At 42.0% G+C, this 16,276-nt stretch overlaps 1 protein-coding gene across 1 annotated transcript in view; it reads right to left on the reverse strand.

The window, feature by feature from the left end:
- Window positions 1-16,276, reverse strand: part of SLC12A1 (solute carrier family 12 member 1) — a gene marked incomplete at both ends in the record, with an annotated part of 36,921 nt that overhangs the window by 8,705 nt on the left and 11,940 nt on the right. The window contains 9 exons of the mRNA XM_081337242.1: window positions 300-440; window positions 4,054-4,165; window positions 4,250-4,349; window positions 7,561-7,716; window positions 8,370-8,471; window positions 10,301-10,424; window positions 11,620-11,727; window positions 13,773-13,924; window positions 15,250-15,334. Coding sequence (XP_081193368.1) covers window positions 300-440; window positions 4,054-4,165; window positions 4,250-4,349; window positions 7,561-7,716; window positions 8,370-8,471; window positions 10,301-10,424; window positions 11,620-11,727; window positions 13,773-13,924; window positions 15,250-15,334 — 1,080 coding nt within the window. The remainder of the gene's footprint in view (window positions 1-299; window positions 441-4,053; window positions 4,166-4,249; window positions 4,350-7,560; window positions 7,717-8,369; window positions 8,472-10,300; window positions 10,425-11,619; window positions 11,728-13,772; window positions 13,925-15,249; window positions 15,335-16,276) is intronic.

Here is a 16,276-nt window from a genome sequence, read left to right on the forward strand (position 1 = left end):
TAAAAATCTACACATCTTTCAAGTAAGTCATGATAGCTGGGGAATTTGGGGAGTTGAAGCCCACCCATCTTCCAGCTACCGAAGTGAGAAACATTAGAATATGGAATGGATTCATTTTCCCCCTATAAATTCATTGCCTCAAAGTAGAGTTATTCTTGAAGTAAGCTAAAATACAAAGAGCAGTGCCCCTAGGATACCCTCTGCAGCTCCATGATGCTTTCCAAAGGTAAACCTTCCCGAATAAACCAACATTCTTGGCTAGCGGAGGCTGCTTTGAAGCCACACTTCAAGCAGCTCACCTGAAGAAGGCTTCTGACTCCGTCTCTAAAGCTGTCGGCTGCCACCGCCGCATAAAAAGCTTTCCTTTTATTCTTCGCCAGCCAGGCCTGCTTCGTTGTCATGCCACTGTTCATCTCTCTAACGCACAGCTTGCGTGGGCCCTGTGTGACACGATCATACATTAGAGAGGAGCCTGCATTATGCCCTACACAATAGCCTGATTTCGAGGGAGGGAATGAATCAACTCGGTGAGGGGCTGCGACGTGTGTCAAGGAAAAAAAATAGATTCCCACAAAAGTTGGTGGTTTTTTTTTTTTTTTGCAGAGATTCAATTTTTTGCTGGTCCAAATCGTTCACTTTCCGTTCAGTCTGTGTTGAGCCACGTAAGTTTCGTGATGACTATAGAAAAAGACCCATTTCAAAAATTCAGCTTTGGGAGTTTCAATTAATGAGGGAACCATGAAGGATTAACAGAGAAACTCTATGGTAACCGGACTCCCAAGTATTCACAGTTATTTTCTTTAAAAAAATAATGTTCGTACTTCGTAGTATCTATGCGCGAAAGCCTCCCTAACCTGGGGATTTAGTCATGGTGTTTTGCATAAAAGAATTCAGCAGCAGATGGGGGAGCAAAGAAAGGGCATTTTCAGGAATTACATCTAAATTGTGGAAGGTTTTTTTTTTCTTCCTCCTGCAGAAGACAATTTGCTATTCCCTTCAGTGATAACTGGCTATAAATTTCACCTGATGTCATAGACTGTCTAATTCCACCACCTCCCTTTTTTCCGCTTTGCAATTGTTTTGTTTCAAATTAGATTAGCTTTGGAACTTCTTGGAGAGTTTTATGATTGCTGGCTGCCCTAAATGTTTTCTCAACATTTAGAAGCGAAGAGGATATGTTTTATATAAACAAACATATGCCGACAAATCCCAGTTTTGACACAGGCCCGTTTACAAGTCTGTTGGCCATGTAATGGCAGTGCTTTCCAGTCTAGCCATGGAAAATATGAATTTGAAGCCATTATGCAAAGGTTTCCTTTGTCATGTTTAAAATTAAACTTGCAAGTCGGTCTTGAAAGGGCTAAGATATCCTGAAAATAACGGGCTTATTCAGGACTGGACTGCTGAAGGTTCATACAGGTAATCCTAGACCTAGAAGCACAATTTCTGTTGCTAAGTAGGACATTTGTTAAGTGAGCTTTGCCACTTTTCACAACCTTTCTTCCCAGAGTTAAGTGAATCACTGCAGTTGTTAAGTTAGTAATATGGTTGTTATATAGGGACACGGTGGCTCAGTGGGTTAGGACGCTGAGCTTGTCGATCAGATGGTCGGCAGTTTGGCGGGTCGAATCCCGAGTGCCGCGTAGCAGAGTGAGCGCCTGTTACTCGTCCCAGCTTCTGCCAACCTAGCAGTTCGAAAGCACGTAAAAATGGAAGTAGAAAAATAGGGACCACTCCGGTGGGAAGGTAACAGCGTTCCGTGCGCCTTTGGCGTCTAGTCATGCCGGCCACATGACCACGGAGATGTCCTCGGACAAGCGCTGGCTCTTTGGCTTTGAAACGGAGATGAGCACCGGCCCCTAGAGTCGGAAATGACTAGCACGCGTGTGCGGGGGAACCTTTACCTTTACCTTATGGTTGTTAAGTGAAACTGGCTTCCCCATAGACGTTGTTTGTCAAAAAGTCATAAAAGGGGGATCACGTCACCCGGGACACGGCAACCGTGATAAACACGAACCAGTTGCCAAGCATCTGAATTTTGATCACGTGACCATGGGAATGCTGCAACGGTCGTAAGTGTGAAAAACGGTTGTAAGTCACTTTTTTCAGTGCTGCTGTAACTTTGAACAGTCACTAAATGAATTGTTGTAAGTCAAGAACGGCCTCCATCAGCATCAGATCTTCTGTAGAGGATCTTAATGCTGAGTTTTTGGCTGCTAGTCCTGGCCTTAAATTTGGGATATGGCATAAGGCATCAAAGATGAAAGAGTATCGTTTTGAATTGGTATATTGTATGCATCATGTAGCTTTGCTGCATTTGTCAGAATCCATTTATATCACATTTCATAATTGTATAGGTAGAACAACGTGCTATTTCTGGGGATTCTGCCATCTCTCCGAGGGGGGGGGGAAAGGATGGTTACTAAAGCGATTTTCAAACAACAGGGGATGTCTTAACTGGGGAAGGGAGGGGGACAGACAGGTCTGGATTGTATCTTCATTTACAACTGAAAAGGAAAGCAATAACCATAAAACCAAGGAGAGTTCCCTTTCCCATGGAAGGACCTGACACCTAGCAACTGACGACAGCCTGACCAAATGGATGAGGGGAGGGGCTGAAATGGGAATGGTTTATATAGGATTGAAATGTAACTTTTGTCAGATTCCGTCTTGTATTCCCACAATCGATTCCATCCTAGTAAACATTTTCCTTTTGGACTAAACTTGCATCCAAGAGTTCTTATTTCCTAAGATGTGGATTGAGGTGGGTCCTGACAGCATTTTTCCAAGGCTTAGAATAAACAGCACTCTCTACAGGAATTAAAAAATAAATAAAAACAGGTACTTAGCTATAGTTTTTTCCCAATGGCTACCAAAATTTAGATTCGTGCATCAGCTGAATATAAACTAAACCGAGGATTAATAGATATAAGTAAGAATCATTTAGAATCTTAATGGGAGTCGTATCGATAGCCCGCTCCTATTTTATCATTCTCTTATTTTCCCAGTTAAACTGCTCATAGTAGTTCATGATGTCAATTTTTATTAGTCAGTAAAGCTAAATGTTATTGGAGATTTTAGAGAAGGAATTTAAAACACCTAAACCAACACAGCATGTTATATAAAATATTTGCAGACATATAAAACTAGAAACCAATAAGTAAAAAAAAATGGAAACCTTTCTGTCCAAAGCTTTTATAGACTGGAATAAAATACCTACTGGAATAAGGAGTCAAACTTAGCATTATAAATTAACGGGGCAAAAAAAATCCACCCTTTATTGGATTGTGCTGTTTTTATTATTTGGAAGAGTCGTCCTTGACTTTGCTAAGGAAGACAGTTGTTAAGTGTTAAGTGACAGAAGGTCACCAAAGGGTGCTGCAAGCGTCATAATGCCAATTGCCAAGCGTCCAAATTTTGATCATGTGACCGTGGGGATCTTGCAACGGTCATAAGTGTGGAAAATGGTTATAACTCACTTTTTGCAGTGCCACTGTAACTTCAGTTACTGAACAAATAGAAATAGCAATAGTACTTAAGACTTATATGCTGCTTCACTTTGCTTTACAGCCGTCTCTAAGTGAGTGACAGAGTCCGCATATTGTCCTCCAATAATCTGGGTCCTCATTTTACTAACCTTGGAAGGCTGGAAGGCTGAGTCAACCTTGAGCCAGTCAGGATTGAACTGCTGGCAGTTGGCAGAGTTATGGAAGGAAGGAAGGAAGGAAGGAAGGAAGGAAGGAAGGAAGGAAGGAAGGAAGGAAGGAAGGAAGGAAGGAAGGAAGGAAGGAAAATAGCAATAAGACTTTGACATATACCGCTTCACAGTGCTTTACAGCCCTCTCTAAGCAGTTTTACAGAGTCAGCATCTTGCCCCCAACAATCTGGGTCCTCATTTTATTGACCTTGGAAGGATGGAAGGCTGAGTCAACCTTGAGCCAGTCAGGATCGAGCTTCCTATCAAAGAAGATCTGTCTGTGACTTAGCTTTCTGTGTAGAAAACCGCGGTTTCCAGTTGTGAATCACGTACAGATATGTATGGGCCAAACTTACCATGAACACTTCACAGCAGATGCAAAGACCGTTGTTCTTCGTGAATGAATGAGTGATGTCTAACAAAGCCGGCCTTGTCATAGGTCCTCCTGTTAAAACGATACATTGAGGCCTGCAAAAGGTAGAAGGAGATGCATTACATCTGAGGGTGCATTTACATCTGATAATCGTTGAATCCCTTTCTGCAACAACCTACCGGAAGTTCTTCACGTGATCATCCACTGTAGTTAGTTCCAATGCGCTCTCAATGGCATTAATGTAGTAAAGTGCCTGGGCAGAGGATCCCCAATTTACTTCTGTGGTCCAAGCAAAAAGAAACCACATCGCTTTTAGCTTCTGTATTCAACAAAAGTCATTTTACAGATACCCTATTTTGGATCCGTCGTAACAAGAAGTACTACTTGATTTTTATATATGGAATGCTATATGCGAACTGTGATCTTATGCCTGGCTAGTGGAAGTCAGCCCTACTGAATTTTTAAATTTACCCCGACAATATATGCAGACTCTTTCAAAGTGGTCACCCGGGTTTTCCCTGTTGCATTCCTGCCTTTTTTTTCAATCTTTCAAGGTAGGCGAGATCAAGAAACAGACATTGCTGAGATTCCAAGAAAATGACTTCATTGTTGTAGGGTGTAATAACAGAATTGTGTAAGCCAGACCTGGGGATTTTATGGCCCCTGGGCCACATCTGGCCCATTGGCTGTCGCTGTCAGGTCCACATGGATCGCTTCTATTTTGAAGGCAACTGCTATTTCCCCCTCCCCCCCATTCATGTATGTGTGCATGCCGGCGCACCTTCACAGCTCTATTGAATCAGTCCTTCACGACAATCCTAGTGTCTCATATGGCCCCTTGGGAAAATTAATTGCCCACCCCTTTTTGTAAGCCTATCAAAGCTACATAAACAAGACATCGATTATTGATTATTTGATCAATATGTTGAGTTCCTTTCTCGGGACTGAGTTGGCATTTCTCCTTTAACAATTCTCCCATTCCTTCCCCAAAGTCGTCTCTCTGCCTTTCTTTATACCTCTCCTGCTTGACTCTTTTCTAACCAGTCTTATCAGATAAAAAAAAATTGAAATAATCCATTCTCTCTTGGTTCTGTGCAACAGAGTGAAAATAGATATTCAAGTGAACTTCTAAACATTTTGTTATCTTGGTGTCTTCCACGTTCTTAAACCTGGAAGTTTTATCACCAACATTTGCAGTGGTATTGGTGATTTACATTCACATTCAAGCCTATTTGTTTCTGTCCAATTCTGAGATTTTTCTAGAATTGAAAACACTTCTGTCTCTCTCTTGCTTGGCTTCTGAACAGTTAACCAGCCTGATGCCAAATTTCACTATTAAGTAGAAAGACAACTTTTCAAAGGCAACCATGAAGTCTATTGCATTAATGTTTTTCAGCTCTTTTTGAGAATCGCATAGCTTATAATATAGTATTTTATGGAAAACAAGCTTGTTAAGGAAAAAAAAAGCAGAGAAAACGTACACGTTTAAAGCTTGCACAGCGTTGATACAAGCTAAAGAAATATTGTTTACTTCAGTTAAGGGGATCGACAGAAAGTGAACGTGATGGCATAGCTATTAGACTTCTAAATAATAATCATAAAAGCAAGCAAGCAAGCAAGACAAGGTTTCTAGTTAATTCCAGCGCTCTGTGTAGAAAAGCTACAATAATGCTGCTCTACAGAACTCATAAAAACCTCATTACTGGCAATATGTTGGTAGTCTACAAAGAAACCATTTTTCAAAAGCTACCTTTGGAGATCCCTCCAGAGATATTTTTTTTCCTAACAGGAGAGAGCATGCCAGATTAAAATGGCAGCAGTCATCTAACAGATAGGATTAGTTATCAGAGATGGGAATACACCGGATTCTTAGGGGAAAAAAGTGTGTGCTTGTTTGAAATCTTTCCCACTGAGCTGCATTAAAAAGCACCCTGGGGACAAGCAGAAGAACGAAGAAAGGAGAAATTGAAATCAGAATCTTCTTTTAAAAATAATTCCACTAGGAACATCCCCCTGGTAACTAAATTAGACGTGGCAGTGAAAGGCTGATGGATTCCAGTACGTACCTATGCAAGTCACACATACAGTAAGGAAGAAAAACAATAAGAGAACCACCTGTAAATTACCCTGTAGCTTTTGTCTGTTTGTGTGTGTGTGTGTGTGTGTGTGTGTGTGTGTGTGCTTTTGATTACCTCTGCTTGTTTTGTCTATCTCGAACTTTTTCATTGTCAGATGGGTTGGGGTGTAGTCACAGCAAGGATATTGCACCGATCGGTTATAAAGCAGGGCAGGCAAAATTTTTGGGACGTGAGATTTTAACTAAGAGTGGGCAGAAAAGGAATAAGAGCTGACTCTCATATTAGAAATTGTTTCCAATACAAAGTATTCTGCCCCAGAACGGTTGAGGGAGCTAGGTATGTCTAGCCCACCGAAGAGAAGGATTAGGGAGGACCTGATAACTGTCTTCTGGTTCTTCAGGAGATGCCTCTTCAAAGCACCAGAGGACAGGACAAGAAGGTAATGGGTGGAAGCTTGATAAGGAGAGATCCAATCTAGAAGCAAGGAGAAATTTTCTGACAGTGAGAACAGTTAATCAATGAAATAGCTTGCCTTCTGGAGTTGTGGGTGCTCCATCACTGGAGTTTTTCAAAAATAGACTGAACAACCCTTTGGTTGGAGATGGTATAAAAAGTCTCCTTCCTTGAGCAGGGGGTTGGACTAGAAAACCTCTGAGGTCCCTTAGAATAGAATAGAGATGGAAGGGACCCTGGAGGTCTTCTCGTCCAGCCCCCTGCTCAGTCAGGAGAACCTATACCTTCTCAGACAAGTGACTGTCCAGTCTCTTCTTGAAAATCTCCAGTGATGGAGCGCCCATGCTTTCCGGAGGCAACTTCTGTTCCACTGGTTGATTGTCCTCAGTGTCAGGAAGTTTCTCCTTAATTCCAGGTTGCTTCTCTTTTTGATCAGTTTCCAACCATTGTTTCTCGTCCTTCCCTCTGGTGCTCTGGTGAATAACCTGACCCCTTCTGCCTTGTGGCAGCCCCTCAAATACTGGAATACGGCTATCATGTCTCCCCTATTTCTTCTTTTCTTTAGATTAGCCGAACCCAAGTCCCGCAGCCGTTCTTCGTATGTTTTAGCCTCCAGGCCTTGGATCATCTTAGTTGCTCTTCTCTGAATTTTTTCCAAACTCTCAACATCTTTTTTGTGATATGGTGACCAACATTGGCTGCAGTATTCCAGGTGTGGTCTTACTAGGGCTTTGTAAAACGGTATTAGTACTTCATGTGATCTTGATTCTATGCCTCTGTTTATGCACCCCAGGATTGTATTAGCTTTTTTTGGCTGCCGTTGCACATAGTCAAGTGATTGTGCACTAGGACTCCAAGGTCCCTCTCACAGTTACTGTTTTTATGTTCTCTAGACTCTCCTGAAGTTTTCTCCCCTCCCCAGCCGGAGCAGCTTATTTACTTATTGTTCTGAGCCTTACCTGGCTTCTTGTAGGTCACGTAAATATACAGAAAGAACTCAATAGCGTATGTGATCACAGCCGCCCACCAGTTGATGACAAACATGACACCACAGCAGAGCACAGCTCCAAAAAGGGACACCCACAAGTTGTAATACCTAAAGGCAGGTCTCCAGCCTATGGGAATCAGAAAAAGTGGGTCAATTCCTAATCAGCCAGATAGAATGGATTGATTGATTGATTGAGTAAATGTATAGGGTTTGGACTAGAAGACCTCTCCAAGGTCCTCTCCAACTTTTGTTGTTCTGTTCCTTAATATATCTTACGCTGTTGAATAAGCATTACTGCCAATGTGGGACTGGGAGTTGCCAGGCAGAAGAAGGTTTTAATTGTGACTTATTTTTGTTTTGGTTTACATGATTTTGTTTTGAGCCTCTTTGGATTTGGTAAAGTCGCTAAATAATAAAAGGAGAGGATTGTTCGAGCCCTTGGCAGCTGACGCTACAGGGCTGTTTGGATTTATTTCGTTTGCTAGGATCTAGCGTGCCGTACCCCAATATATATTTACTGCCCTCAGTCATTTCTCTGCATCTAATAAAACACAGTCGTTGCCCAATAAAACACATGCCACAATATAAAAGGCAACCCACCAAGGAGTAAAGCACATTTTCCTCCGCTTGTTAGGCAAGATTTGCAGTCCTCGGCTCCCCCTAATGTTAAAGTCCCTATTCCTGCTTAAGCCTCCTGGAATTATTCGCTCTTGGAAGAAGTCTTAAAAAACTGAGTTACCAGATGTAGAAGCAAGTGAAAATCCGCAATGAAAAACTAACCTGGAGATTTTGCATATGACGCGTGGAAACAAGAGAAATTGATGAGGGCGTAGGAAGCCAGGAAGAAGTTGGAGATGATAGGAGCAATGGTGTTCAGCTCGGCTGTAAAAAAAATATATATATGACAAAATATACGGGTGATGGATTGTGTCTACGAAGGGAGAGGTGATGTGATGGATTGCATTATATTTTGTATTTTGTTAGCGTTGTGTTTGGACTTGTGTATGATTTCAAAATCAAGTATAAATAAATTAACCCGAATTAACTTTAAATCTGGTCAGAAAGACTTCATCCAAAATTTTCCTTGCTAAGCAAGACAGTTGTTAAGTGAGTTTTGTCTCATTTTATCACCTTTCTTGAACCAGTTGTTAAGTGAATCACGGCATTGTTAAGTTAGCAACACTGTTGTTAAGTATAGCTGGCTTCCCCATTGACTTTTTTGTCAGAAGGTCACAAAAGGTGATCACATGCCTTTGCACTGCAATCGTCACAAATATGAGTCAGTTGCCAAGTGTCTGAATTTTGATCACGTGACCACGGGAATGCTGCAGCGGTCATACATCTGCAGGTCTGTAACTTCAAACAGTCACTAAACACACAGTTGTAAATTGAGGACTACCTGTAATTGTTTAAGCCCTCCATTTTTTAAAAACAAAATAAAAATTATGAAAGATTATTATTATTTCTTCTTCTTCTTCTTCTTCTTCTTCTTCTTCTTCTTCTTCTTCTTCTTCTTCTTCTTCTTCTTCTTCTTCTTCTCCTCCTCCTCCTCCTCCTCCTCCTCCTCCTCCTCCTCCTCCTCCTCCTCTCCTCTCTCTCTCTTTAGAATGGAATAGGTATGGTCTGCACCAAACCCAAAAACTCTATTGTAAAAGTGACAAAGCTTTGTGTGTATTCCAAATAGGAAATCACAAAGGAATTTTAAACAACGTAAGATGAAAGAAAGGATGATCAAATGGGAACGTTTGTAGCAGAAATCTCCCAGGGATCAGCGCTGTGAACTTATTATAAAAGCAGGTGGAATTCGCTGTGCTGTTGCTTTGGAACAGCAGACCTTTGATTTATGTAGACATTTGGAAAAAAAACAACAACACTTAATGCTACGCTGAAAGGCCCTGAAGAAGTTGCCTGATTTCTTAAGGAACTGAGTAAGATGCATATATACTATGCAAGTATCTGTAGCCAAATCTTTGGGGGAGCAAAGCTTCCATTGATTCAACCACTCTTATACCTGGTGCAACCATGATGTACCATGCTTAACCATAATGGCTTGAGTGACACAGTGCAAGGCACAAACATCAATACATCATGGTTTAGCCTGATATATAAACTCAGTGATTCAATGGATTGTCTTTCTTTCTTTCTTTCTTTCTTTCTTTCTTTCTTTCTTTCTTTCTTTCTTTCTTTCTTTCCTTCCTTCCTTCCTTCCTTCCTTCCTTCCTTCCTTCCTTCCTTCCTTCCTTCCTTCCTTCCTTCCTTCCTTCCTTCCTTCCTTCCCTTTCTTTCTTTCTTTCTTTCTTTCTTTCTTTCTTTCTTTCTTTCTTTCTTTCTTTCTTTCTTTCTTTCTTTCTTTCTTTCTTTCTTTCTTTCTTTCTTTCTTTCTTTCTTTCTTTCTTTCTTTCTTCTTTCCATGTCTCTCACTATCCAAAGTGACTCCTCTCCAGGCAGCTTTTTATTTGGACCATGGGTTTTTTTGTCACTAGAATAGAAAGTATATTATCGAATTTTTGATGATCGGAATTTAGATGGGCTTTTATGATACATTTCCACTGGAATTATTGTTTCGCCTAGTTGCTTGGTGGAATTGGACAGCTATAGAAACTGAATAAATAAATAAAAATCAATGCTTTTGGTGGTACTGTATTTTTCTCAGACTGCTCTCGGTCTTTCCATTGCAAACACCAATCCAACACCCACTGAGCTGTACCCACCAATCAGAATGAAGGCCAAAGCAATGAGGAAAGTCAGAATATATCCTCGGATTGGTTCGTTATTTTTCCCATATCCTTTGGCAAAAAAGTGGAGCGCTCGATAGATATTATCCTTGCAGAGAGCCTGTTGAAAGAGCAGAGTTTGGTTAAGAAGTGTAATTCTTGGCTTCTTGGTCTCTTGGCCATCATCAAAAGAACAGCACGCCCATCACTTAAGTGATGTATCATTAAAGTCTTGGGTTTAAACTACATTATTATGAATTGGCAGTTGCTTAACCCACCCTGATAACCTTGGGAGTGCAGTGATCCTGTGAGGATGCGAAAGATGTAAATAACTCCATCTGCACCCTTGTGTGGGATACTGACTTGTACCGATCATCATGTTTTCAGACATCCCATCAAGGTCACCACCATTAAAAAGTAGCATTTCTGTAGTAAGGTAGTCCTGGGCTTGCAACCACAATTGAGCCCAAAAGTTCTTGTTGCTAAGCGAGACAGTTGTTAAATGAGTTTTGCCCCATTTTACGACTTTTCTTGCCACAGTTGTTAAGGGAACCCCTGCAGTTGTTAAATTAGTCACACGGTCGTTAAAGGAATCTTGGCTTCCCCATTGACTTTGCTCGTCAGAAGGTCACAAAAGGGGATTCAACTGGCCCCGGGACACTGGAACGGTCATAAGTACAAGTCAGTTGCCAAGCATCTGAATTTGGATCACCTGACCATGGAGATGCTGCAGTGGCCGTAAGTGTGAAAAACAGTCATTTGTCACTTTTTCCAGGGCTGTTGTAACTGGTCAACAAATGAATGTTTGTAAATCGAGGACTACCTGTAGTGCAATTACAATAAGAGCGTGGGCGAGGAGAACCTCTATTTGAACAAACAATAACAATAATAATAGGATGCAGGCAGCAACCCGTGTCAACCATCAGCGTCAGTCAATTTGAATGTTCAGTTGACAGGTTCATGTTTAATGAATAATAATGATGATGATGATGATGATGATGATGATGATGATGGAAGGGACCTTGGAGGTCATCTAGTCCAACCCCCTGCTCAGGCAGAAAACCCTACCATTTTAGACAAATCACGGAGAAGAATTCCCTTTTGAGTTGTTAAATGATGCTAGATATTTTCTCGAGCCTTTTTCAAAACTTCTCCAATGTATATCTTGCAAAATGTGTTAACGTAATCTATGGGATTCACGCCTGTTGTATTTGCGATGCACACCCCGGCTGATCAACTGGTCAGCATAAGCATGGCTAACAAATTGTAGAGCTACGGGAAAAGATAGAAAAAACACGTTTGGCCCCTGAATGTACCTGGAAAACCTTTGGCGCACTCACAAGCGAAGCTAACGCGGAAGACAGGGTGGCTGAAAATATCCCAGCGGTGATTAAGGGTCCAAATCCTGAAACCATGCTCATAACCTTTGGGAAGGGAAAAATAAGAATAAAAGAAAGCCATTAAATTTGTACCAGCTAGGCTATAAACAGAATTTGCAAATCCCTTGATTGTTGAATTTATAACAACGTGCATTGTTATTCTGGCTCTTCTCTTATGATCTTTTAAGTCATCCATTAACAGCTTGTCAGGGAGATTGTTCAGCACAGCAAATTACTTTTTGTTGTCAAAAAAACCCCACCACAATTTGCTCATAATGGAGAAGATTATTCTTTAATTGAAACTTGTTTTGTTCCTTTGGAAGCCAAAGGCATCGTTTTTATTTCTTCTGCAAATGACGCCGTTCAGAAGGAACAAGAGGCCAAAAAAGGCAAGCTGGCTATATCTTAAGGAGGAAGCAAGCTTTCTATAAGCAAAAGAGAATTTGCATGTGTAGCAGTCTCCAATCCAGGCATGTATATAAATAGATATTATTGTATGACCTCCTTAAGAAAGTTCTATCAAGCATTTCATTGAACTAGTATCTGGGAAAGTTACTGCGTAGCCTAGACAGTGAATAGAGACCTTTTGTGAGACATTTTATTGATGGACATCTAAATCATAGACAACTCTATGTATTTCCAGTAGATGCATTTTTAAAATAGTCTCTAAAAGAGTGAACATCCAAGTTCTCACAATCTTTCGTGGTGTGGTTTTGAGTAAATAATTTCTATCGCTTAGCATTTAGTTGGGCTGTGTACTTTGCAATGAATTAGTCCAGTCTAAAGTTTTGATGGAATTCCAGTTTGGATCATGAACTTTAGGATGTCTGAATTCTCACTCCATCCATTTAACGAAATGTTACTTTGCAGAAACTTAGAAAGAAAAAAATGACTTATCACCGGTTAAACTAGTCTCTGTTGTCTAATAGAAGATCATCCTCTACTGGATATCGAAAAGGGCTTTCCCCATTTCTGTTGATCATAATTGGAGCTACGGTAGAAGCTCCTACAAGCTAGGTATGAAACTTTGCATGTGGGAAATTTATCTGCTCCTCCTGAGCTGTCTTGCTCCTGCAAGCCATAGTTCATGGCCATTTGGATAAGGATGAACATGAAATATAGTTTGGGTGCAGTCCTCCAAAGCCCTTTCGTTTCAGAATGCTCCCACCAACGCTGACAGGGCAAGTCACTTGTATATAAACAGAAAAAAAACCTCACTCCTTTCTAGTACTGATGATGTTACCTAGTCAGGTAGTGAAACGTCTGCAAGAAAACAACCAAGCTCAGAGAGCACCAAGGACCCCATAGTCCACCTTCTCCTCTACTCTGCAAACCCCACTCCCTTCTAGCACTGTTGATGTTAGCTAGTTGGGTAACGAAACGTCTGCAAGAAAACAACCAAGCTCAGAGAGCACCAAGGACCCATAGTTCTCCTCCTCCTCCTCCTCCTCCTCCTCCTCCTCCTCCTCCTCCTCCTCCTCCTCCTCCTCCTCCTCCTCCTCCTCCTCCTCCTCCTCCCTTCTAGCACTGTTGAAGTTAGCTAGTTGGGTAACGAAACGTCTGCAAGAAAACAACCAAGCTCAGAGAGCACCAAGGACCCATAGTTCTCCTCCTCCTCCTCCTCCTCCTCCTCCTCCTCCTCCTCCTCCTCCTCCCTTCTAGCACTGTTGAAGTTAGCTAGTTGGGTAACGAAACGTCTGCAAGAAAACAACCAAGCTCAGAGAGCACCAAGGACCCACAGTTCTCCTCCTCCTCCTCCTCCTCCTCCTCCTCTTCCTCCTCCTCCTCCTCCTCCTCCTCCTCCTCCTCCTCCTCCTCCTCTCTTCTAGCACTGTTGATGTTAGCTAGTTGGGTAATGAAACGTCTGCAAGAAAACAACCAAGCTCAGAGAGCATGAAGGACTCCACTCTTTCATTTTCCTTTGCACACATACATAACTGCTCCCCCGCCCCCAGCTAGATGGTCAGTAGCAGTATTGAAAAACCAACACTATCCATGCTTATGTGAATATTTAGTTCATGCTATTATGTACAAATATATGGTATAACACACACAGTTATACAAATTGGATAATTAGCATGCTTTTGAACCTGGAAATTGTTCATCAGCCCATAATCACATGTCTGGATTTTACAGCTGGAGAAATCATAGCCCAGGGCACAGGCAGACGATCCATTGCAATTCATCCCAGATACCACGGTATCGTTGACATTCCCTGTAGCATCGCGCACGACACAAGCAGCTGTGGAAATAACAGGGTATTATTATTATTATTCCTCTTCCTTGTGACAGCACAATAATATCGCTGGGCTCCTTATATTTCCATGCACATTTCTGCCTGTTATCCTGAGGCCACGTAGGTTGCAAATAAATGGGGCCATTTGCTAAAACGGTTTGATGTTTCTGTGGGGTTTACTGTCCACTTTAGCGAAGGAGAACACACATAAAATGTGCCGCTGACAAAGGATTAAACCTACAGCGCCGTACTTAATATCGAAGGAAGATGGCAGAGAAGTCGCTGGAGACCTACCACACCTCGAACAATCATAAAACATCGTTGATGAAGTAGAGCAGGGCTCCCCTAAACTCTTTAATTCATGAAGTCTCTGATTGATTATCGATCCCCAAGCATTTGTTAGGTGAGAACCATTTCACAGAAATAACTTTTAACTAATAGTTACTGCAAACAACAGCACCATCCTGGGCCCCCATCCTTCCACTTTGAAGAACCCTGAAGTAGAAGAACTGGGTCTCTGTAGGGCTTCGTGTCAGCGAGATCGCTATGCAATGGGGCCATTTTTGTCTTGTGTTTCTGATTATTGGCAAATAAATCAGGATTGCCTAACGCACCTTTTCCAAATCCCTAATTGCTTAAATCGGAGGGAAAAGTACTCTGAAAATTGCCCGTCCTCTCTTCCAGCAACAGTCCCATGCTCTGCTCCCATAGTTCTCAGCCGCCAAGAGAGGGACACAGAAAGGGGCGGAGCGTCTTGTGTTTGCATAAAGCTCACCTGTCCCTATTGCACCTTGTTACACCTGGTCTTCAACCCAACGGCCACAACTGAGACTAGAATTTCCATTGCTAAACAAGGCAGTTGTTAAGTGAGTTGCGCTTGGCTTTGTGATGGTTGTTAAGGGAGTCACATGATTGTTAAGTGACCCTGGCTTTCCCGTCGACTTTCCCTGTCGGGCGCCAGCTGGAAAGGATGCAAATGATGATCAGATGATTCTGGGACACTGTAACCGACATAAATACATGTCAGTTACCAAGCGCCCGGATTTTGATCATGTGACCGTGGGGGGGAGGGATGCTGCCACCGTCATGTGAAAAGTGGTCATAAGTCACTTTTTCCAGTGTTGCTGTATCCTGGCATAGTCGCTCAACGAATGATCGTAAGTTGAGGACTCCCTGTGTCCCTTTTCAGGGGTAAATTCGCAATTTCGCACAGTCCCTGAAAGAACATTGTAAGTCAAGGGCTACCTGTAATGTGATTGATCTGTGTAAGGGATTTAAAATACGTTGATAGTAGCACTCTGAATATGAATGCAAACGGGTTGGTTTCTTACCTGCACAGATTGCAACGCCTATGTAAGCGATGGTTGTGATCAGAATGGCAAGCATTGTTCCTTTAGGTATAGCTTCTTGGGGATCCTGGGATATTACAGTAAAAAAGATTACAGTGAATGGAGCTATGGCCAGAGCAGAAGAGAGGGTTAGAACAAAGACAAGATTTAATGCAATTTAATTTATATTTTGGGACGCGGTGGCTCAGTGGGTTAGGATGCTGAGCTTGTCGATCTGAAGATCGGCAGTTTGGCGGGTCAAATCCCGAGTGCCGCATAGCAGAGTGAGCGCCTGTTACTCGTCCCAGCTTCTGCCAACCTAGCAGTTCAAAAGCACGTAAAAATGCAAGTAGAAAAATAGGGACCACTACGGTGGGAAGGTAACAGCGTTCCGTGCGCCTTTGGCGTCTAGTCATGCCGGCCACATGACCACGGAGACGTCCTCGGACAAGGGCTGGCTCTTCGGCTTTGAAACGGAGATGAGCACCAGCCCCTAGAGTCGGAAACGACTAGCACGCATGTGCGGGGGAACCTTTACCTTTACCTTTACCTTTAATTTATATTTAATTCAAATGCTTACTTGTCAGGTATTTAATTCCTGTACCCTTTAGTAGGCTTCCAATTGCAACCAGGTGGTAATTTTTAGAAGTTTTGGGCCAGGTTCAGAATCTTTGGTGGCCACTTATGGCATGAGGGGGGCAATGATTCTGCACCACTAGTATAGACATTGGACTCCAAATCCCGTCATCCTTTACCATTATTATAATAGATTGGGACTCGGAGTTCAACAATGTCTGATTGTCCACAGATTCACTACCTCTATCATCGAATCCCAACTGTTGGGAAGCAAGAACGGAATGTAAGCTAACAAATTAGGTGAATAGATGAAACTACATCCAGAAGTATTTCTCCAGAGACATCTACTAATTATACACTTGACAAGTTCTTGCAAAAAGCATTTTCCAAATCGATACGAAATGTTCCCCTTGCAGTCAGGATTCTTTGAATCTCGCTCTTTGTTCCTGTGTTA

The sequence above is a fragment of the Vipera berus genome (assembly GCF_964194415.1).
Source record: "Vipera berus genome assembly, chromosome: 12".
NCBI lineage: Eukaryota > Metazoa > Chordata > Lepidosauria > Squamata > Viperidae > Vipera > Vipera berus.